Source organism: Nilaparvata lugens, chromosome 6 (genome assembly GCF_014356525.2).
Source record: "Nilaparvata lugens isolate BPH chromosome 6, ASM1435652v1, whole genome shotgun sequence".
Taxonomy (NCBI): Eukaryota; Metazoa; Arthropoda; class Insecta; order Hemiptera; family Delphacidae; genus Nilaparvata; species Nilaparvata lugens.
This window is the reverse complement of record NC_052509.1, coordinates 32002159-32027936: the sequence shown is the minus strand read 5'-3', so window position 1 is coordinate 32027936 and position 25778 is coordinate 32002159. Positions and strand designations below refer to the sequence as shown.

General features: G+C 32.0%; 1 protein-coding gene across 4 annotated transcripts in view; it reads right to left on the bottom strand.

Annotated features, from left to right (window-relative positions):
- Window positions 1-934: 934 nt before the first annotated feature.
- The window catches only part of LOC111047353 (decorin), a 309650-nt gene continuing 284806 nt past the window's right edge, over window positions 935-25778 (bottom strand). For all 4 annotated transcript variants that reach the window (XM_039430647.1, XM_039430648.1, XM_039430649.1 and 1 more), the window contains one exon: window positions 935-8405. In XM_039430647.1, the coding sequence (XP_039286581.1) occupies window positions 8164-8405 (242 nt within the window). In that variant the 3' untranslated portion in view covers window positions 935-8163. The remainder of the gene's footprint in view (window positions 8406-25778) is intronic.

Genomic DNA, 25778 nt, shown 5'->3' with positions numbered 1-25778 from the left:
TATAAAGATGAATTGGATGTAGAGAAGGAAATAGGAAGGTTCCAAATGATTTGTGGAAGTATCAGTAGGACATTGAGGAAGAAAGCTACCACAAGCACGATAAAGAAATTTTATAAGGCAATGGCAGCTCCACTACTACTCTATGGTAGTGAATCGCGGGTAACATCAAAGCCACTTGAGAATAAAGTGCAGACAGCTGAGATGAGATTTCTTCGCAGAACTAAGGGCTGTGACAGAAGAGATCACTTCAGGAATGAGGATATACGGAAAGACATGAATATCTTCTGCCTGAATGAGAGAGTTGCATCTTATCGTCAGCAATGGAAAGAGCATGTGGAACGAATGTCAGCTGATAGGCTTCCACTGAGAATTTTCAAGTATAAACCGGTAGGCAAAAGAGACATAGGCAGGCCACGAAAAAGATGGCAATGATCATTATTTATTATAAAATAAAAACAGTAGATTGTAGTGATGCTTATGATGATAGTGATGATATTAGATTGATGTTATTAATTTATACATTTTTTTTTTTATTCTAATTACAAACTGATTGTGAGTCGGAACAGGCAATAGCCTAACCCCTGTTTGAAAGAAGAAGAAGAAGAAGAAGAAGAGAAGAAGAAGAAGAAGAAGAAGAAGAAGAAGAAGAAGAAGAAGAAGATTTTTGAATCTAAAAAAAGCGAGAGCAAATTTTTATTTCCGATTACTGGATTTGGCAGAAATAGCTGAAAACTGGAAAATGAACCGAAAATACGAGGTTTATCAATGGGCCACCCTATATCTAGCACAAGGAAATTTTGCATGAAGAAATTGGTTCTGAACTTCTCTTATGTATCCAATATATTGGAGAATCAGAACTACAATATAAATTGCAAGCACCAATGTATATAGTGACTGGACTAACAGAGGAAGGTGATTTAACGAAGAAACAATATTTTTTAAGAATAATATTCCACATTTAATCACTATTCTAGTAAAATAAAAACAATAATAATATACAACACAACCAGTTGAATTTATACACTTTGAAATTCGGAAATCACACCAATATTCAGATACATTAAAATTATTTTTATTGCACATTTTAACAATGAACAATCACTTACATTACGAATCGTATGTTAGCCAGAAAATCATATTTGAAGCTTCTTAATAATTTATGCAGTGGAGCAGCGCTTAAAGAAATCCCAATACAAGTTGTTTTCGCTTGACGAAAGTTGTAGAACTTTACTTAGAAAAAATAATTATCGTGTAGTACATCAAGTACTGAGTACACCAAAGTGCTACTACATGACTATTAAAAAAAGTTACAGTACCAGATGAAAGTACTGTGTAATAAATAGTACGTAGCGGTACTTTTACGGTGAAATTATTGGAACCCCAATTAAGAACAAAGTTCTTTTTGTAATGAGAAACCCTCCTTAAACATACTTTTACCTACATTTTACATTACTTTTACATACATTTTACATACATGTTCATATGGGGCATCGCCTCTCAAATTATTCTTTGCAAATCTATATTTTTACATGGTATATGATCTTCTCAATTTATGATTTGACATACGATACAATATCATCAAATTTACCACAAAACCATTTAATAAGTAATTCTTTAGATTTCGTATTTATATCCAAATTTCAATGGGTGAATGCTGCTCAACCGCATTTAATTATTCTTCTATATTGTATATGTAAAATAAATAATAATTATTAGGTACACAATTTTGTTTAAAAATAGACGAGGGATTTTTTGCAGAGTCAGGGTATTACAACATCTTTCGAATGACTATTATTTCATAAATTTAAAAACATTCATTCCGATTATAATGGATAAATCGTGTATTTTTGATTGTGAAGTTTCCACCATTTATAGAATCAAACACACATGAATAGGCTCTTTATAAGATGTGCACATGAACAAATATGTATTTGGTATAACCTTACATTAAGGAGTCCTTGAAAACAATAACATTTATTCATATAGCACATTCATATGATACAGATTTCTGAACAAGATGAATGAAAATAGCACACCAATTAACCAGTGTGTAGGAGCCTACATAAAATAGTAGAGCCACGATAGCACTTTATAAATGGTGATACCTTTAATGAGAACTATAAGACTATAACATTTTTACTATATATAAAAAACCCTTCGTGAAAAAATTATTTGGTGTATCTAACATTTGTATTGGACAAGTTACTCGGGAAACAAATCCATTCCATTTCTAAATTCATTGCAATCGAAATTTCACATTATTTTTAGAATAATTTCAAAAAATAATTCAACAATAATAAAGTGTTCTATAGTGAGGTCGACGTTATAATGGCAGTAGAGAAAGATAGGAGTAAAACGTTGCCGAATCTCTGTCTTGTCAATGCCTACCATAGACGGTAGCTGATAGGATTACAGGTTTATTGATGTAATATTAATTGTTCATTCTTGTTTAAAATAATAAATAATAAATTTTATTTTAAATTATATTTTATCAAGCAATAAATTATAATTTAAATTAATTTCATAATCAATTTACATAATTAAGATGAAATGTTTTATCAATTTAATGATTAATTCCACATTGTTAAAAGATGATTTGGCAACATTGCAAAACAAGAAAGAGATAGCGCTATCCGCTTTGTTGAATGAAAGACAAGGGTAGCAATACCATTACTAATCAAACTCTGCCATTTTAACGTGGACCTCACTATATATTATTGATATGATACTACACTGAAATATGTCTATTCTATGAAATATTCACTTCACACAAGAGAATTTGTTGTGTAATGTCAAACTTGCAAGCAAACACACACGCATACACACGAAGAGAATACACAGCCATTTCAAAAGCAAGACAAATCTAAAATGACTGTAATTAAACATGATTGTACAGATAATTTTCGTAAATTGTATCACATTCAAACACCTAATTCAACAATTTAATATTGTAGACTGTACAAACTTGTAACTAGAAGTCAAAAATTGTTCATCATTTCACTACACAGTTCCTATTTACAGAATAGGGGAGAATCCTAAATATCAATAGAAAACATCCAGTATAATATAAGTTGAAAATGGGGAATAATTTACTCAATAAAGAAGATATACTATCCATAATATATTCATTTACAGCATGAAAGCGTAATTTTCCAAGTAAACAAAATACTCAAAATGTTATAAATATAAATGGTTTGTAAAGTAAAATGGACATTCATTTAATATAAAAGCCAATCAAATAAAATTGATAAATCAATATATTATACATTACTCTTTGCTGTAATTCAAACAAGGATTGAACTAATATTTCAAGGAGCTTTTGAGTTGCCTTACTGAACTCATAACAATGCAAATCTACAAATAATTGAGACAGCTTTCAAAAAAGTTCAATTTGAAACGTTTGAGATATTTATTACAGTAATATCACTGTCATCATCAGTCTTCATTTAATGCAGTGCAATAATTCGAATCTAACATAAATTAAAATGACAATCAGCTTTTGCGAGACAATAATTGAAAAGGTAATAAGAATTTCAAAAATTGTAACATTATTGTACAAGTACACTGTATTTTATAATAACATGTGAATCTTGATTGGGCAAATAATTCACACAAATGGAAATTTTTATGCTCCAGTAAAGTCAAATGAGCTGAATAACTTCTTGTATATATATGAATTTTAAACAACATAAAAAAGCGAATTGATAATATTATGGGATCTAGTTTTCCATGATCAAAAAAAATGTATATATAATTTAAAAAATATAAATGATGTAATAGAAGCAAATTATAACAACCAAATACAAACATAAGAATCATAACACTAAAAAACTAATTAAAAATTAAGTACACAAATAAATGCAAAATTGAGTTGTCGAGTCTCATAAACCTAAATTGATTTGTTCTTATGAATAACATGTTAATTATGAAAAATAACAGAATGGCTCAATAATACAACTATACCAGTTATATTACCAATTGATAGCTTATTAATAGAAACTCAAAATCATATTGACCAAAATTTATAGTTCATTTATACTTCAAAGAGAAATATTTTTAAAAATAGCCGAATTGATTAACAAGAAATGAAATTGTAAAGAATCGAGTTCAAATCTGTCATTTTATAGAGTAAGGTATAACATTCAAATTAATTTTTTGTATCAAGTTTAACACTAATATTACTTTCTAATTACAAGTTTTTGAAGATCATTATAAATATTTTGACAATTTTCAACACTTATTAGAAGCATTTATTGATTCAACAATTATCATTATATTATTATCCATATAGCCGAATGAGTAACGTACATTATTATCTGATGAATAATTTGGCAACAGTATCATTGTAAAATTTACAATAGCGATAGGTTTCAGTTTACATTGATAAATAGCATTCAATGATTACACATCTATATAGTTAATGAACCAGACACAATATAAACGTTATATCCTACACTATTCATACAATTATTTACAAATTTAAATACAGTAGAAGCTTTAGTTTAACTTTATGAATGCTTCTCTCGGCTGCAATTGAAATTACAATATTATACCAGTTCATTAGAATAATTTACCGTGAACAAGAATCAATCAAGATTCCATCCATAAAATTGAATGAGGAATCATTTACATGAAACATTTTCAATAGACATAACCATTTGGGAATGTCATTTATTACTGGATTTGTGAAGTTTTCCACAAAAAAAGACCTGCTCAGGGGTATTGGCCGGAGTGCAGGAGCCCACCCAAAAATGATGTTCTTAAAAAAAAACCATTCATAGTCTTCCGTATCGAACAGTCACATGACAAATACATTTGTGTTACCATTTTAAATTATAATTAGAGGTATTAGATACTAAATTACTGTAGTACGGAATAGATAGAAAAAGAATATAGCAAATTCCGTTGTATTCAACTTTTAAAAATAAATAAGTACGATAAGTTACACAAGTAAATATTTACTTCAAGAAATATACTACAATTTACTTGGAAAAATGTTGAAATTTCAATACACTTTTTTATTTTGACTGAAGAGAAACAAGTAAGCTTAAAAAAATAGCTGGCAGGATTTAAGAAAGCTTGAACAATTTAAAATCACAATCAATATTATGATTATTATTATCATCATTCAAATGTAGATCTCAGAATTGCCAGCTTGACGTTTTCAGAGGAATTGGCAATACATTCAAGTTGAATAGTCAGTGGAAATGTAATAATGAATATATTCTGAAACTCTCAATACTTTGAGAGAAACACTAATCATAGAATAGAAAACAAAAGAGTGTTGGAAAATTGAAGATATGAATAAAAGGGAATATATCAATCCATTGCGAATGACTATTCCATTACAGAGACACCTATCAAAGATTAAGACCTAATAATATTATTCTAGTGAATATTGAGAACTTTCAAACATGTTGAAAAATATTTCAGAAGAGAAACCTACTCCTACAGAATTAGTTTCAACAGGAAATCAATATGCTCGACCACTTCTATCAACTCCCACACTAACAGTCCAAAATTAGATATACTATAACTAACTTTGGATAAACTGTCGTGTGGGAGCAGTTAGCTACATATTACAATACAAGTTGAACATTTACATTTCATATGCACATGACACATCACATTCACATCGAGAACTACATGCCCAAAATAAATAGAACCATATATTATCACAAATACACAATTCACAGATTCACTCCCGTTAGTTCTTTAAACACTGACAATCCATTTTCATACATTTATAGTAGCTATTCAAACTTCGTTCATCAATTACACTTGTTCCCGAATAATCGAAAATGTGATCTTGAAAACAGTGATAATACAATGGAGTCTTGGCGAATTTTATTACGTACAACCAAACTATGCCTACTTGGCAATTACAACTTCAACTAATATTATAATGTAAAATGTATTTTGTAGACTAGAAGCTTTCTAAATCATGGTCAATTCTTCATCAAAATTACAACCTATTTATTCAATTGGAGACGAACGTCGTTCTTTTAAAAAATAAAAAAGTAATAATCTAGTAGCAACTAGAATTGTGCGGTATGTTTCAATTCTCAATTTCGTAAGAAATTTGGTTTTTTACTAGATATACAGAGTAAAAGTTGAAGTATTGAAAACATACAGCTCATAAAAACCTGTAAAACATACATAATGTTCAATAAGCATTTGAAAGTTCTATAACATTGAAATAAGCTACCCACACACTTTTTTATGAATTTATTACAGAGCACTCCATGATTTGGACGTCTAGTGTGTAGGTACGTTTTAAAAATATATAATATATAATCGGATTTATAATTTTTCAAGAAACACGTCCATGATGCTAGAAATGATTTCTTTCCAAACAAAACTTGAATATAAATTGTACCTTGTAATAAAGTTTAAGCTTATACAGCCTATTCGTATTTTAGAAGTTTCTAATATTTAGATTCACATAGGAAGCAATTTATAGAAATATTTTAAATGAATAGAACGCAAAAAAGCAATGGAGAGGTACAAAAGAATATGATAGTGTTATTATGCACAAGAATGTAGCGAGGACTTGACTTACAAGACAAAGTTCACACACTACTCTTAGTCATATTTACTCAACACTTGATGTCTGTTTTGGTACTTCAACAAACAACTAGATACTTGGCAACAAGTATACAACGCTCTTGTCGCTTTCTGCAAACATTATTTGAATAAACTGAATATATTTCAAACACTTTCTGGCAAAATAAACATAGGAAGTTTCCAATTGGAGCATGTTTCTTCAAACTACTGTTTACGAAACACACACTGCAAAACTTTATGTGTTATCGGAGAATATGTTTTTAGAATCTATTACAAATGGTCTTACTAAAGGTAGAATGAAGTTGAGTGAAGATTTTATGTTGACATTGGATTCATTTATTTAAAGTTCAAGAGTAATAATAATTGTTAAATACGTAAGTACTGGACCGAATGTGGCAAACATAATTATAAGTACATGGTAATTAGTATCATTGTTTATAGAACTGCGGTACAAATTAATAAGTAAATGGTATAGTACCGGTATGTACTGAATTTGGTGGTCATTAAGATAAGTTAAAAAGTAGCTTGACAAGAATTTCATGAAGAGTAAACGAGGTTTAAAACTGAGAGAGCTCAGTTTATTGGAACATTTGTTTTATGAGAGTTGATCTGGTCTAGTGAGGTGTTGATATAAATTAGTGGAGTTTTTGAGAAGAATTGTTGTTGGTGAAAACTGAGGACCATAAACACATTCAAAAAGATCTTCAAAATTATCTTCCCTTTAAAAAATATTCATGAGATCAAAAATAAGCATAGTTTGGTTGACTATGATGAAAACCAACAGCATTTGAACTTCTATCAGTACATTATTGAAAGATACAGGCATTGAGAAATTTTATAAACGGTCTAGTATTAAAATTACCACATTGAAACTTAGTTTTCAATTGAACTTTCCATCTTTAAAGTTAAGTTATAATGGCATAGATCGCATTAAAATCGTAGGTTCATATTTATAAACAATTCTCAAGAACGTGCTCAACACACTAGGAGAGCAAATCAGTATCGATAATCCAGTTACTAGATTCGTTCTCAATGCCTAATGGTTTAGATTGATAGCGGACTTGGCTGGAAATGCTACCAAACATAATTTATAAATACGACCCTCAAACACTTTCCAATTTAGAAGCAAATTTTATTGATCTTCCCAGTTCAATTTTTTCCTCCCAACTAGGTGTTTAGGAATGTTTTACAAGCTGAAGCAGCTTAAAAACTATACGGTTGTTCATTATTTTTCCAATTACTGTCAGTTTTTCAAGTTGAATTTCCAGCTTCTATGTGGTAACAATAACATGATCCAATAATCAAGAATTTCTGATCCAGTTTCCAGCGTCCAGCTGGGGAAATTTAAATTTACCAGTTCAAAAGCTGATAATTTTATTTAGGTAAGCAGTAAGCAGTTGGTTGTTGATTTTTGATTCAAATTTGCACCTTCTAATCAGATGTTACTATTTCAGCAAGCTGATATAACCCAACCTGCAACTCCTACTTTACAAACGCAAAGCTAAACAAGTTAGGAACGCAATTCTTCACCAAGATTCCATCACCCACCACCGCTTCCTAATTTTCTTCATCGATCACATTTCCGATGCGGTTGTCTCATACGACCGTGGTGACCTTCTGCTTCTTCTGGTTGTCGCGCACCGTGTTCTGTTTCCTGCGCGAGCGTCGCCACAGACAGCAGAGGATGACGAGGATGACCACGAGCAGAGCGCATCCCGCCGTCGAGAGGATCTCGGGCGAGGTGAGGTTGAGGGGCGGCTTGCGGTCAAGACACGTGTTGCGGATCTCGTACAGCTCCGTTCGGTTGGCTGACAGACACAGTTCTAGCTTCACTTCACCTGTTAACAATAATCCACATCAGATTATTAATTGCATTTTAAAACATCAGAAATCAGATCAGAATAATTATTGCTAAATTTTTAGAATAACTGTTAACATTCATAAAAACACTTCATTCATATGGGCTACTTTTGTACAAATAAATAAAAACAATATAAAAACTTGTAGTACCCTTTATTATTAAAAACTTTAAACTATTTCAACGACTAGTTTCGACAATAACTTGGTCATTTTCAACTTGAAATTAACTTGAAACTAGTCGAAGCAAGTCGTTGAAATATTTTAAAGTTTTTAATAATAAAGGGTACTACAAGTTTTTATTAATCTGTTTACATCTGTTTATTCATTTACATCTTTATTGCCAAGGAAAACAAATTCAAGATGATACATCACAAACAAGATAAAATTGAAAAAAGCAGACTTGAAACAAATCACAGGATCAAGAGAAAAATTTGTCAATTATTGACCATGAAAATATTTGTGATTATACAGACAAAAATTGTCACTCCGTTCCACACGGTTTCACAAGAAAAGAGGAAATGTAATCAGAAAAGAGGGAATCCTTGAGATGGAAGAAAGCATTGAAACAAAAACATTATAAGTTTTCATTCCTTAGAATATTTTTTTAAAAGATTTCAAGGACATTTCAAGGAAAAAATTGATTCTGATAAAAAATGGAATGCCATTCGATACATACGATATGCAATATCAATATTGTTTCAATAGATGTGGCAGTGACAGTTCATGTTCTTAATCAATTTTGGGTGAAATCTGTTAGCGTCACTTTTGACAATCACATACAATGAACAATGAGAATACATTTTCCTCGCTAATTACTGATAATCAATGACTGGTAGGAATCATTCATTTTTTGAGAGAATTTCAATATAGAAACTGAATCTCCATTCAGTAAAAGCATAGAGTAGAGGTACTTGGATTATTCGTCTCTAGTAAAAGTAGCTAAAATATATTATTTTACCCCAATAAAACGAAATTCATCAATGAATATGCGATTTCGTTACGGTATGTAGGCCTAATAAAAATATAAAAACCATTGTACTGTAGTCCGTTGTCTGGCTGTCAGGTAATGAAGCTGAAACTAGAGACTATACTTCAAGTTTTTACTTTTATGGATTTTCATGAAAAATGTTCTGCAATTGTAGACTATTTCAATCATCATGTTCATCACAGTGAATTAAATTGGAATTCTATTTTCAGTTGATTAGAAATGCCAGATATGAATTCGAGGTTTGTTTGCATGAACTGTTCTCGAATTTCAAATTAATTAGTGGAGTATAATTTCTATATCCATAGAAAATATTCCTTTTGATTTCATAATATTCCATCACACAGAATTATTTCAAAATTAGGAAGATAACAATAGTCTGATCAGACTTTGGACATCAACAGTGAGGTAATAAAACATTCCCATGGAGTATGGAGAGCATTGTGCTATGTTACCTTCGTGAAGTGTATGAGAGAGAGAGAGAGAGAGAGAGAGAGAGAGAGAGAGAGAGAGAGAGAGAGAGAGGGGGGGAAGAGTGAGAGAGAGATGGGTATTATTGATGGACAACGCATTTATAAAAATACAACTAAGAATATGTGCAAGGAGAAGAATGTTTATCATATAGACAATATAGCCAACTATTGAATGTTCAAATTGTCATGAAGTAGTGCTATGAGTTCTTACTTAGGATAAATCATACCTGAGGCAATAAATTGAGAAAGAGAAATAGTCCAGTCAATAAAGACATAAAAAAGGGTGTGTGCTTGCAATTTATATTGTAGCTCTGATTTTCTAAGTATTATTTGGGTACATAAGAGAAGTCCAGAACCAATTTCTTCATGCAAAATTTCCTTGTGCTAGATACAGGGCCCAAAAACCTCGTATTTTCGGCTCAATTTCCAGTTTTCAGCTATTTCTACCAAATCTCGTAATCGGACAGAAAAATTTGCTCTCGCCTTTTTTTAGATTATAAAATTCTGAATAAAATGAGATCATTCGGAACTCTCTATCTTCAATGAGTACTGAGTTATGATTTTTCAAAAATGAGTGAAATTTGAAGGAAAAATGAATTTTAGTTTTTGATCAATATCTTCCGATTCTTACCATTCAGATGTACTATGAGTATCACCCGTTAGATGCACTTCATTTCAGTATTTCCTAGTGAAGAGACGCGCTTAAGGACACTTCAAGGATCAAAATTTCAAACACTTATAACTTTTGATACAATGCTCAGATTTTTAATTTTCAATAATTTAAACAAGGTATAAAAATGTTTTTTTCAATTGATGCCTTTCAAGTGAAGACCCCCATTTCGCAGGCAATCTTTTAATTCAATCTTTATATTCATTACCTTCACTATTATGTCATTCAGTGTAGCTATTTCATTACAAATTGCTAGCTTCATATCTTCAGTTGTTTGGATTAGTGCAACATAATTATATTTTTACCACCAAAATAGGAGTCTCCATGATAGAAGATCTAGGGAATGAACACGCCATGCAAAAAGATCCATTGAAAATACGATAAAAAGCGTCTGGAACGGTAATCGCTACTACGACTATTTTTATTTTCCTTGCCCTATTACCATAGGTAAGGAAAGTATTGCTTTCCAAAAAAATGTAAGGTACCCTAATTTCATGTTTTCTATACGTTTCAAGGTCCCCTGAGTCCAAAAACATGATTTTTGGGTGTGTGTGTGTGTGTGTGTGTGTGTGTGTGTGTGTGTGTGTGTGTGTGTGTGTGTGTGTGTGTGTGTGTGTGTGTGTGTGTGTGTGTGTGTGTGTGTGTGAACACGATAACTCCATTCCTAATTAACCGATTGACTTGAAATTTTAAGCTTGAGGTCCTTATACCATGAGGATCCGACAATAAGAAATTCAATTCAAAATGGCGGATAATGGCTGAAGAACCATATTTTTCACGGTTTTCTCGAAAACGGCTCCAACGATTTTCTTCAAATTTATACCCTAGATACGTAGATAGCTATTCATAAGCCCTATCAACTGACATGAGTCTCATTTCTGGGAAAATTGCAGGAGCTCCGTAATATTCCTGAGAAGAATTAATTTTGTTAAATTTCTATCACGATTTTCTCAAAAATGACGACCGTTTTTTTTCAAATTCATACCCTGTATAGTTATTTATCAGCTCTATTAACTGGCATGAGTCTTCTCCCTGGGAAACTAACAGGGGGTCCACCCCATCCCTGAGAAATTTACTTTGTAACCTCCTTCTCGTGCGTGAGGTAGGTAGGTAGAGCAGTTTATTCAAAAGAACACGTCATGTCGATATTTTATTTGTAGAACAGCTGTTTTGACAACTTTAAAAAATCTTCAAATTTAATAATTCAAACAAAGGAAAATGTACTCTGAAAACAATAACAATAGTATGGTAATCATAGTTTTAATTATTTAGCCGCCAATCGGCATAGTTATTCCCCGAAATTATCCTCTTTTAAGAATGAGGCTTATAGATCAATGAGCAAGGAAAGTTGTGTGAGTGTACCACACCAGATTTTTAAACAAGAGAATAACAGAATTAGATTAATTTATATAGAAATGGTAAGAAAAAATATCTCATAAACCCTGTAAATGAGATAGCTTTTCATGTTATTTGGTTTGTTATATTTTATTTATCTTTATTTTTTCTGGTTTGATATTTGTAATAATTATTTTTCCTACAGTTACCTTGAAAAGTGACTATTTCTGCACTGATTACAGAACGCAAAGAATCACTTTTCCGCATTAGTGCGCAAAGTGATTACTTTAGTGCGTACTCCAGATATGCAACCTGGGAACACAAAATAGTTGATGGGTTATATGGAGGATTAGTGCGCGATACCCAAAATTAAGTTGGTAACAATGACTGTGGTTGGATAAGAATCATTTCAATGGCTACATTTATGATAAAATCCCAATCTAGAAATCAAAAACAAGAATAATATTCATCTCAATCATAATTGAATAATTACTTCTCAACATTCAATAATAAATAATGTATCTTTTCTATTGATAACTAGCAGGTAACCCATGCTTCGCAAGGGTCTATTTTAAAACTCAACAAACTGAAACTTGACTTAATGAAATCTAGAAGAATGACAATATTTAGTAACCTTCATTTTGAATAATTGTTAGCCTATTTGTTTTTCAATTATTAATTCACATATTAATGTATTTTCATTTTGATTTCTAAAAGTTTAAATAGTCTCAAACTCATTCAATTATTTTGGTTATCTATAAAGTACCCATTTAATCTCATGATTTTAAATTCATATTGTTTTATTGTAAATCAATCTTTAAATATTTCAAAGTATCGAAAGTGTTTAAACATCACTCCTTTATCTGGTAATTATTTAAATTCAAACAAGCAATTTGAACCATTATTTTACTTGCATTTCACTTATAGTGTATTTTTATTTAGTTTCCTTTGTGTCAGTTCAGTCTCTTGATTCTTACACCTTTGCAGATCTTGTCTTTGTATCGATTATTAGCTTAACTTTGTGACTACTGTTTGTTCAGTTTATCCATTCTAAATTTATTGTAGAACTTTGGCAATCGTTCATCATTTGTTTAATTGCTCAATTAATTACATCAATTTTAATTACATCAGTTTAATTACATTCAATTTTTAATTACTCTTGTATTTGTTACTTGAGCACTTTTTCAATTTGAGCATTAAATTAAATTTGATTTGTGATTCTTTTCAATATTTAGTAATTTTCATTGTTCATCAAGCCTTTTGTTCAATTTGGGTTTAATCAACTATTCTAAATTTCTCATAGCTCTTTCAGTTATTATTTGCACTACAAACATTTTAATTAAACTTGTGATTATATTCAACCTTTCATTTGGTATTTTTTATTTCAGTCTCAATCCTGAGTTACCATTTGCTGTACATGCCAATTTACTTTCATTCAATACATATTATGTAAGCACATTGGATCTTTCCTCCTTTCAAATTTATATGTGGACTTTGTTAGTCTCTGATTACTTTACTAAATTTCATAACCTACAAATTCACCCCTTTATACAGTCCACTCTTTTGCTTAGACAAATTTCACAGTGGATGTTTTAAAGGCTATCATAAACAATTGTGCAAAATTTCAAGTTTGTAGGCTCAGTAGTTTGGGCTGTGGTGTGATTTCAGTCTGTCGGGGCTTAACCATTTATAGATATAGAGATAGATTATTATGTTGCTTTGATCTGTGATCAGTATAAATGTCTTGTATCATCGAAAGGTGCGACTACACAAGCTGAACCGAACCTCGAACCGCGCAGCAAACCGTGCATTCCGCCGAACATCGCGCCTTTCAGCGAACATGAGCATATGTTTCATAAAGTTAAAAATCAGCAGTTAATCATTCGCCGTACCGTACTCCGAACCGTTCACCGTGCCGCTCGCCTGTTTTAACTGTTCGCCGTACCGTACTCCGAACGCTGAACTTTTCAGCCAATCAGAGTCCTCCATTACAATTCGCCGTGTACATGTTCGCTCTACAATTAATCAACAATTTCATCAACTAACCATAAATTGACTGAAATAAATACTACAATTTCCATGTATTTAATTGATAGAATTATATATAAATCTACAGTATAGGTCATATCTAAATTAACAAAGAGTTCGATTTTTGTTGGCAAGAAACATGTTATTCAATGCAGAAATCATTGTTATTTTAAAAGATAGGATAAGTTAAATAGTTTCCCTTTCAGGGGGAGTTTTGACATCCCACAAAACTCATTTTTCACTTGAAGAAATATCGAAAAGGTGCATAGGACCTTATTTTTTTGTTCAGCTTGCCAAAATACCCCTCATGTTAATATTAAAATTTTCGACTGACTGTACAGTGAGTCAATCATTCTATCAGGGCTCGAATAATTTTGGGAATATAAATTAAATAAAAATGGAAGAGAATAATTTATTTATGTAAGAATATCAGCACCTTTATTCAGAGCCATATTAACTTTGTGTTCATATTGCCAATACGGCATTGATGAAACTGTATACGTTTATTTAGCACTTTGTCTCAAAAAGCTGTTCTAGCTGAAAAATTAAAAATCCATGCCACATGTAGGCCTATACATTGCATCAGAAAAACGTAGTTTCAAAACTATGTTTTTTCTAAACAGATGTTTTTGAGATTATTTCTTTGATGCAGCAGTTTCACATTCACCATATTATTATACAGAGTTTGTGAAAATAGAAATATAATTATCAAAACAATACTATTATAACCTTAATAATAATATTGAATGAAAAAGACTAAGAAATTTCGATAACAATATTATTATTAAAAATATTTATCAATACAATTATCAAAACAATATTATTGAGGTTAAGTTGAATCAGGTAGAAAGCAATAATACAACAGCTGTTTTTTTTTTCAATTTTATCATATGATTTGAATGTGAAATCGCCGTATGAAATCGTATGTCCCATAATTTGAACAAATTTGAACATTACTCATGAAAAATCCAGAAGGAGAATTGAAATTTGGACTTCGAGGTACACGAGATTGATATTTTAAGAATCTATGTGCAAAATTTGGAGATCTAAATCATTTCCGTTCATCCGGTATGCAATCCACAAGTTGACATGTCTTGATGCGAATAAACACATAAACTAACACAACCCTACTCTCTCTTATTATCTTCTTCTTCTTCTCTCTCTATACTTATAAAAGGCTAAGCCCTGACAGACTGAAATCACACCACAGCCCAAACTACTGAGCCTAAAAACTTGAAATTTTGCACGATTGTTTATGGTAGCCTGAAAACATCCACTAAGAAAGGATTTTCAGAAATTTGCCCCCCTGAGGGAGCTGGGGCCCCCCCAAAATTTTGTACTTTTTAACCGCTCATTGCACAGCAAAGTCATAAGGAACTTTTTTGTTCAGCTACGAAAAAAAATTAGATCTATGCAGAAAAATTTTGATCAGGAGCACAGGGGGGTCCAGGAGAGGTCATTTTTCGAAAATTTTGATGTGAAATCACACTACAGCTCAAACTAATTGTCCTACAGACTTGAAACTTTGCACAAATATTCTTCAAACATGCTAGACGCGCACTAAGAACGGATTTTGAGATATTTTGCCTCTAAGGGTTTCAAAGGATGAAAAAGGATCCTATTAAGTAAGGTTATGAACATGATAAGGTGAGTGCCATATGGAAATGAGATAATTTTTTTATTGACATGTGATATTCTAACATATGTTGTAATCATTAGAAATAACAAAATAATATGATAGAAATTCAAAAAAGAACATCTGTTCTATTATTGCTTTCTACCTGATTCCGCTCAACCTCAATAATATTGTTCTGATAATTGATAAATATGTTTAATAATATTATTATTATTGATATAATAAAAGTATTGTTCTAATAATCAATTATTATCATTAATATAATAATAGTATTGTTTTGGGAATAAATAAATATTTTTATTTTCACAAACTCTGTATAATTTATAATGGTGAATGTGAAACAGCTGCATCAAAGAAATTATCTCAAAAACATATGTTTAGAAAAACCATAGTTTTGAACTTCGTTTTCCTGATGTATAAGCCTACATGTGGCATGTATTATTAATTTTTCAGCTAGAACAGTTTTTTGAGACTGCTAAATAAACGTCTACAGTTTTATCAATGCTGTATTGGCAATATGAAAACGCATGCAGTTAACATGTCTCTAAATAAAGGTGTTGATATCTACATGATAATTATTCTCTACCATTTTTATTTAATTAAAATTTCAAAATTATTCAAGCCTTGATAGAATGATTGACTCACAGTACAGTCAGTCGAAAATTTTAATATTGAAATGAGGGGTATTTTGGCAAGCTGAACAAAAAAATAAAGTCCTATGCTCTTTTTCGATATTTCTTCAAATAAAAAATGAGTTTTGTGGGTTGTCAAAACTCCCCCTAAAAGAGAACTATTCATTTTATCCTATCTTTTAGTAAAATAACAATGATTTCTGCATTGGATAACATCTATCTTGCCAACAAGAATCGAACTCTTTGTGAATTTAGATATGACCTACACTTTAGAGTTATATAATTCTATTAATAAATCATGAAAATTGAAGTACTTTTTCCAGTTAGTTGATGAAATTGATTATCAATAGAGAAAATGATTATAATTTTATCAATACAGAATTAGTTGAATGAATTGTCGATGTACTGAGTTCTTGGTCAACAATAATTCAATATTGTTATTTATCCAATCATTATTTTTTTCAGAAGTTATTTCATTTGAATTAGAAAATATTTATAAGCTCCTATCAATTTATCACAATGAATTCTTCAAAACATGAATTTAATCAAATAAAAAATTGCCCATACTTCTGTATTCATGTTCGCATGTTTTCCACTTGTGATGGATAGCCAAAATATCGTGGAGCGAGCTGCACGGTGAATTGTAATCGAGGGCTCTGATTGGCTGAAAAGTTCAGCGTTCGGAGTGAGGTGAGGCGAGCAGTTAGAACAGAGGCAAGCGGCACGGCGAATGGTTCGGAGTGCGGTACGGCGAATGATTAACAGCTGATTTTTAACATTATAAAACATATGCTCATGTTCGTTGAAAGGCAAGATGTTCGGAGGAATGCACGGTTTGCTGCGCGGTTCGAGGTTCGGTTCGGCATGTGTGGACGCACCTTTAGTTGTTACAGGACATTTATACAGATCACAGGCCAAAGCAACATAATAATCTATCTTCTTATTTTTCTTCTTTTCTTCTTCTTCTTCTTCTTCTTCTTCTTTTCTTCTTCTTCTTCTTCTTCTTCTCTTCTTCTTCTTCTTTTCTTCTTCTTCTTCTTCTTTTCTTCTTCTTCTTCTTCTTCTTCTTCTACCTATATCTAAAAGGCTAAGCCCCGACAAACTGAAATCACACCACAGCCTAAACTACTAAGCCTAAAAACTTGAAATTTCGCACAATTGTTTATTGTAGCCTCAAAACATCCACTACAAAAGGATTTTCAGAAATCTGCACCCCCCTGAGGGAGCTGGGCCCCACAAAATTTTCACTTTTTAACCGTTCATTGCACAGCAAAGTCATGAGGAACTTTTTCGTTCAGGTACGAAAAAAAATCAGGTCTATGCAGAAAAATTCCAATCAGGAGCACAGGGGAGTTCAGGAGAGGGCACTTTTCGAAAATTTTGATGTAAAATCACACTACAGCTCAAACTAATTGGCCTACAGACTTAAAACTTTGCACAAATATTCTTCAAACATGCTAGATGCGCACTAAGAACGGATTTTGAGATATTTTGCCTCTAAGGATTTCAAAGGATGAAAAAGGATCCTATTAAGTAATCTTATGGTAGGGTGAACTCCATATTCAGCCGCTCGGCCGAAAATTTCGAAAACATATGTCTGTAAAATGGTTTAATAAATAATTATTATTAGCCCCCCTATTAAAATTTCTGTTCAGAAACCATCCCCAATATTCACACAACATATTCCCAAAGTTTCATGCCGTTATGTCAAGTAGTTTTCAAGTCTACAGGAAACAAACAAACATACAAACACAAAAACAGACATTCATTTTTTTATAAATAGATTTCCATTCGGCTCAAACAAAAGCCTCTCTAAATGAAGGTAGAATGATAAGGATTTAGTTCTGTTGTTTTAACATTTTTTTCAAATCACTTTCAAAAAGTTCATGTAGTACCTACTATTGTGTTTGAGACACTTTTGGCGCTATCATAGTTTCACCACTATTCTGTTCCACAGTCCTATCTCTTGCAGTCGTTAACTATATCTATAATAATTATATAAAGTAAAGAGCTGGCTTATGCACGTACGGGATAGGAAAATTATGTTTGACGCATCATCACGTCTGAACTACTGGACTAATTAACTTGAAATTTTGCTTATAGATTCTTAATTAACCAAGGATGGTTATAGGCCTATTCTCAATTCTTCAAAATTTCATTACGTCAAGTTTTCATTTTGTCAAGTTTTAAAATAGATCCTTGCGAGGCACGGGTTCTTGCTAGTAATTATAGATTACTAGCAGGTAACCCGTGCTTCGCAAGGGTCTATTTTTAAACTTAACAAACTGACAACTTGACGTTAGGAAGTCTAGATGGATTTAAAATAGGCCTATAAGAATCCTCGGTTAATTGAAAATTTATTTGCAACATTTCAAGTAAATCAAACCAGAAGTTCAGACGTGATGATGCATCAAACTTAATTTTCCTATCCTTTACATGTGTATATGTGTTTAAGCCAGTTCTTTCCTCCATTATAGTATAGAAGATGATAGATAGATGGATGAATGGATAAATACCAATAATGAAATATTGTTGACCAAGAATTCAGTACAACGACAATTCATTCAACTAATTCTGTACTGATAGAAATTTAATCATTTTCTATTGATAATCAATTTCATCAACTAACCATGAACTGACTGAAATGAATACTTCAATTCCAATGTATTTAATTAATAGAATTATATAAATCTACATTGTAGGTCATATCTAAGTTCACAAAGAGTTTGATTGTTTTTGGCAAGAAACATGTTATTCAATGCAGAAATCATTGTTATTTTACTAAATGATAGGATAAATTGAATAGTTTCCCTTCCAGGGGGAGTTTTGACAACCCACAAAACTCATTTTTCATTTGAAGAAATATCGAAAAGATGCAGAGGCCTTATTTTTTGCTCAGCTTGCCAAAATACCCCTCATTCCAATATTAAAAGTTTTGACTGTCTGTCAATCAATCAGGGCTCGAATAATTTTAAAATTTTTAAAAAATACAAATGTAAGAGAATACTTTATTTATGTAAATATCAACACCTTTATTGAAATACATATCAACTGCATGCATTTTCATATTACCGATACAGCATTGATGGAACTGTAGACGTTTATTTAGCACTTTCTCTCAAAAAACTGTTCTAGCCGAAAAATTGATAATCCATGCCAAGTGTACCATGCCTGAACATTGCATCAGGGAAACGGAGTTTCAAAACTATATTTCTTCTAAACAGATGTTTTTGAGATAATTTCTTTGATTCAGCTGTTTCACATTCACCATAATTATTATACAGAGTTTGTGAGAATGAAAATATTTATTAATTATCAAAACAATACTATTATTATATTAATAATAAAAATATTATCATTATTATTAAAAATATTTATGAATTATCAAAACAATATTATTGAGGATAAGTGGTATCAGGTAGAAAGCAATAATAGAAACAGATGTCCTTCTTTTAATTTCGACCATATGATTTGGTGATTTTTTATTTTTTTATGAAATCGTATGTACCATTGATGGAATTTGAACATTAATTCTGAAAAATCTAGAAGGAAAATTGAAATTTGGGCTTCCAGGTGCACGAGATTGATATTTTTAGAATCTATGTGCAAAATTTGGAGATCTTAATCATTCCCGTTTTTGCGGTTTGCAATCCACAAGTTGACATGTTTTGATGCGAACAAATGAACAAACGAACACACGAACAAACAAACACATGGACAAACACAACCCTACTCTCTCTTATTAAATAGATTACTAGCATGTAACACGTGCTTCGCAAGGGTCTATTTTAAAACTTAACAAACTGAAAACTTGACATAATGAAATCTAGAACAATTTAAAATAGACCTATAAGAATCCTCGGTTGATCAAGACTTTATATGCAAAATTTCAAGTAAATCAGTCCAGTAGTTCAGATGTGATGATGCGTCAAACATAATTTTCCTTTACACTTGTATATTATGTGTTTAGGCCAGTTTCATACTATAATAAAGGAAATGAATGAGAATAAATTTTGAAAGGTTTAAGATATCAATGTGCGGTTTTCACCATACCTTTTCTCTGGAAACTCTGTATCGGAATCATTATCATATGCCCACCTTTCAATTAAAAAAAAGAAGTTGATTCAAAATTGCGGTTCCTAAATGGCGGAAAAAATTTGGATGCGACGGAAGAACCTGTTTTTATCATTCGAAAAGGATCCCCAATCCATACCTATCTTTTAATTTCCTTTTAAGAGAAATGTTCAGCTGCTTCCATACAACAACTGGTAGCATGACAAATAATTGAAAACTTGACAAACTGAAAACTTGATGTCTTGAAGAATTGAAAATAGGTCTATAACCATCCTTGTTTAAGCAAGAATCTATATGCAAAATTTCAAGTTAATCTTGTGAAATAGAAATATTGTGTTAATTGTGAAATAGACTTGACTAACAATGCTGCTCAGTTGCCACTTGTTGCCACCAGGCTCGATTATGATAGGCTTTTGTCTCTTATCCAGTCTGAGGGCTGGCAGTCTGTATTTTCTAGTAGGGATGTTAATGTTTCAACAGATAACTTTGTAGCAACTCTACAAAGCTATATTGAAAAATCCACTATAAATGTAGACAAATTAAGTTCGAGGTTTAAAAAAATCAAGCAATGGATTACTCAAGGTTTAGTATTTTCTATTAGAAGAAAGCAAACTCTATTTAACAAATGTAAAAAGGAACCATTCAATTTAAATCTGAGAAATTATTTTAGAAGTTATCGAAATAGATTGACAGTCCTTATTAGAGAAGCTAAACGATTGTATTATAGCAGAAAAATTGAGGAGGCTGGAAATGATGTAAAACGGACTTGGAATGTAGTTAGGGAGGTAGCTGGTTGTAAAATAAGGAAGGAGTGTTTGGAAGAAATTGAAATTGATGGTATGTCTATAGTGCTAGGATAATCCCAATATATGTGCTAATGCTTTTAACGATTTTTTCATCTCTATAGGAGAGAAAATGGTACAAAATATTCCTAGTGAGCCTGGTGATGATTTGCAACCAGACAATCCCTACAATCCGCAAGATTATTTTACTTTTCAATATGTATCAGAGACTGAGGTTGTGGAGGCGATCGAGAGTCTTAGAGGTGCATCTGTGCCTGGTCATGATGGCATTACTGTATCTGTTTTAAAATCTGTTAAAAGTATTGTTGCCTCTCCACTCAAACACATTATTAATGTAAGTTTTGAACAAGGTATTCTTCCAGATTCTTTTAAACAACTGTAGTAAAACCAATATTCAAATCACAAGACAAAAGGAAAATTACCAACTATAGACCTATAAGTTTACTTTCGAATTTGGCTAAAATAATTGAAAATGTGTAAAGGACAGCTACATAAATTTTTGGAAGTGAATAATATTCTGTCAAAAAATCAATTTGGTTTTAGAGAGGGGATGGGAACACAGAAGCAATTGCTGCTTTTGTTCAAGAAACAATCTTAAACTTGGATGTAGGTAGGAGACAAATAGCTATTTTTCTTGATCTTGCAAAAGCCTTTCATACAGTTTGCCATGATCGTCTACTTGATTGTCACCGTAGCCTTGGTCTTGAGGATGTGGCACTGGGATGGTTTTGCAGTTATTTAAAGAATAGGCAACAATGTGTTAGAGTCAATAACACTGTTAGTGAATATAAATCTGTTAAAATGGGAATCCCGCAGGGAACAGTGATTGGACCTTGCCTCTTCCTGATCTATATTAATGACTTTTGTAACCTTAATTTAATCAATGGGAAAATATTGTCATTTGCAGACGATGCAGTTTTAATTTTTCATGAAGAAAACTGGGCTAGCACATATGACTCAGCTGCTAGGGGACTGGGAGAAGTAAAAAAATGGCTTGATAGAAGAAAACTGACTCTGAATTTGTCCAAAACAGAATACATATCTTTTTCCTTGAATATACAGAATCAGCCAGTTAATATGTCACTTGTTTTGCATTCTCCAAATTGTCTTAGTCATGTAGATTTAGGGTGTTCAGTTAATTGTAATAGAATTGAGAAGATTAGCAGTATCAGATATCTTGGAGTAATGGTTGATCAGCATTTAAAGTGGGATGTACATTTGTCGCAGCTTACTACATGATCTAGAAAACTTATTTATTTATTTGTGAAATTACATTCTGTTTTGCCTATGAAAGTCATGAAGATGGTGTATTATGCACTGGCACAGTCATTGCTCCAATATGGTATTGTGGGTTGGGGTGGTGCATATACAAATGTTCTAAAACCAGTAAAAACAATACAAAATTTAATATTAAAAATTATTCTGAAAAAGAATAGAATGTATTCAACAAGATTGGCTTTTTTGGAATTTTCAGTTCTACCGATTAGACAGATATACCTGAAACACATCATATTATATTATAAGAAGCTATCACTTTTTCATTTCATTAATAGAACGGATTGTGCTATTACAAGACGGGAGGAGTCAGGTCTGGTTACTGTTCCTAGATTATTGACTACTGCTGGTCAGCGTAGCTTCATATATTTATCTCCATTATTTTTTAATATCCTTCCAATTAATTTGAGAGGTTTACTCGCCCAAAAAAACTTTGGACTACATTTGAAAAAGTATCTGGTTAGCTCTCATGGCTGGGATAGTGCCGAGAATTTCTGGATTACATTAGTATAGTAATTATTCCAATTGAATAGATTTCATTTTGTACCACATCTTATATCATGTTATACACTGGCTAGGCAATATCAGGTCATTATTATAATTTATTATAATTTACAAATTTTGTTGCATCTAACACATATTGTATTTAAATATATTGATCTATTATAGCATCACTGATTTATCTTGTTTATTGAAAGGATTTGATTTTAGTTGTTAATGTATATACTGTAATGTTAATTAATAATAAGTAAGTAGTCAAAGTACGGCTGCTCCTTCCCCAAGCTCGAGCTTGCTCTTTTGGGGAAGTAGTTCCTTATGTTTATTTGTATTTCCTATTGATTCATTTTGTTGTTATATTTCTAAATTGTGAATTATTGTAATGCTTTTTCAAGGAATAAATAAATAAATAAATAAATAAATCAGTCCAGTAGTTCAGACGTGATGACGAGTCAAACATATTTTTTCATACTTTACATGTGTATACGTGCACAATCCAGTTCTTTCCTTTATTATGATATAGGAGAGGATAGATGGATGGATGATTATTGTTATTTTACTGAAAGATAGAATAAGTTGAATAGTTTCTTTTTCAGAGGGAGTTTTGACAACCCAGAAAACTCATTTTTCATTTGAAGATATAACGAAAAGGTGCATAGGACCTTATTTTTTTTCTCAGCTTGCCAAAATACCCCTCATTCCAATATTACAATTTTCAACTGACTGTACAGTCATTCTATCAGGGCTCGAATAATTTTGAAATTTTAATTAAATAAAAATGGAAGGGAATAATTTCTTTATGTAAATATCAACACCTTTATTCAAAGACATATTAACTGCATGCATATTCATATTGCCGATACAGCATTGATGAAACTGTAGACGTTTTGATACGTTTCTCAATCCAAATGACTGTTTTCTATTACCATCCCTTCTTTCTCAAATACATTTGGGAAATATATAGATGATGACATTGATACAATAATGCCATCGATTACAGCGGCACATCGATAACAGGGATCAGATATAGAATTATTAGATTTGCTTGGATTATTAGAGGCGATATCGATATATCGACAGGGTGAACCGCAGGAGCATTAAACTGATGCCAGCCATTAATTTAGCGAGATAAGGCCGGCGTTAGTTGGTCTGCCGTCTGCCCTCATTGTCGAATCAAGTCAGAGTGACCAGTGACCGAGCAGTATATCACCTTGTACTAATCCAAATTGCTGCTTGCACTGCTTATAACTACTACTGTACTGCACGTCGTTGATAAATGATGACTGCTGGACTAGGCTGAAAATGACGTTAACATATGTGCCAGCATTTACTACACATGGCTAAATTATTATTGCATTACTGTATTTGGATGAGAGGAGTAGCAAGGTAGGTCTATATTGTTGTATTGGTACATTTACCTACATATGGGAATACACGATGGAGAAAATCGCACAGGCCTTGTCATCTTCTGGGAAATAATCAGTTACAAATAATTGTAATAGTTATATGTGTCACATCTAGTTATCTATTTGACTAGTTTGTAAATAAGAAGTTTGAAAAATAAATTCTACCAGAAATACAGTAAATTTAGTAGTACAGTTCACGTTTTATTGTGAATTTATAGATCATGATGTGTGTGAAAGCTTAGAGAACCCCGTGCTGAGAATCGAGCATAAATTCAATATCCTACTTCATACGAGAGATTCAAGAGAGAAGGGAGACGAACAGCTATCAAATAACGTTCATGAAGTGCACTATAGCACCTATAATGAATTCATAGAGCATTTCCTACCCCAATATCAGCAGCATGTTGAAGTAGGCACAGCAAAGTTATTAGTACAGTATATCGCAGTAATAGGCTTCTCCCAAATAGGCAAAGGTTATTACAGTATGCAGTTAATTCTAACCTCTTAAACTTACAAGTAGGTCGTCGCAAGATCTAGAGAGAGACCGAGATATATTTTACCAGAACTGGTTGCTTTAGTATTTATAATAGTGCTGCAGCCTAGTCAGATGATAGTCTATTACAGGGTATAGTAGGTACACGTACCCATCAGTGCTTAGTGACCCACGAGCACCCATCCCTCTCATCACAACCCATTTACACCCATCCTCTGCTCTGCTCTGGTTACAGATTGCATACGAGACTCCCCTTAGCTAGAAATGGTCATCCTGTACAGTGTACATGAACGGTTCACACTTAGACATGCTTCATTGAACTGGACAAATCGGCAGCGATAAGCTCAACTGTGAACTGTTTAATAGCCCAAAGCATGAACTACTGCTTTCAGTCACTCCATTAGAAATGAGCAATGTCGCCTAACAATGAAGCTGCTTTCTCTTCTGCACAAATGAAGGCGACTCCAGCTGTGCACTGAGATCATAAGACCGTCTAGCCCAAGATCATTTTCGTTTTGTTGATTGTCTCGAGATCAAGGAGATTGGTGGAATTATAACTGAAATGTGCAATTAGGATAGATCAAATGTCTAGATAGAATCTATACTCAGGACTGAGAAAATTCATAAAATCATCACTAAGTACATTTGTGAATTATTACTGAACAATTAAGCTCAAAACTGAGGTGATTGGTGATATTATTACTGAAGATTTTTATGGATCAGTCAATTGTCATTACCTGAATTAATGGAACTTTTGTATTGAAACAACCTTATAAACTACGCCTCCTTTATCTTCTCAGATACAAAAGTTGTATCAATTGATTAATTCTAATATGAAAGTTTATTCCCATGAAATGAATTGAATAATGAATAAGGAAGACGAGATTAGATATAAGAAAAAAAGAATTTCAGACTGAAAACAAAGAATCAAAGGTCATACTCCCGACAAACAATGAGAACGTAGCTCCGCCTACTTTCTAGGTCGGCAGTTTCAACGTTGCTAACTCTGATATTGGCCAGTAGATGGCTGCATATACCTATAT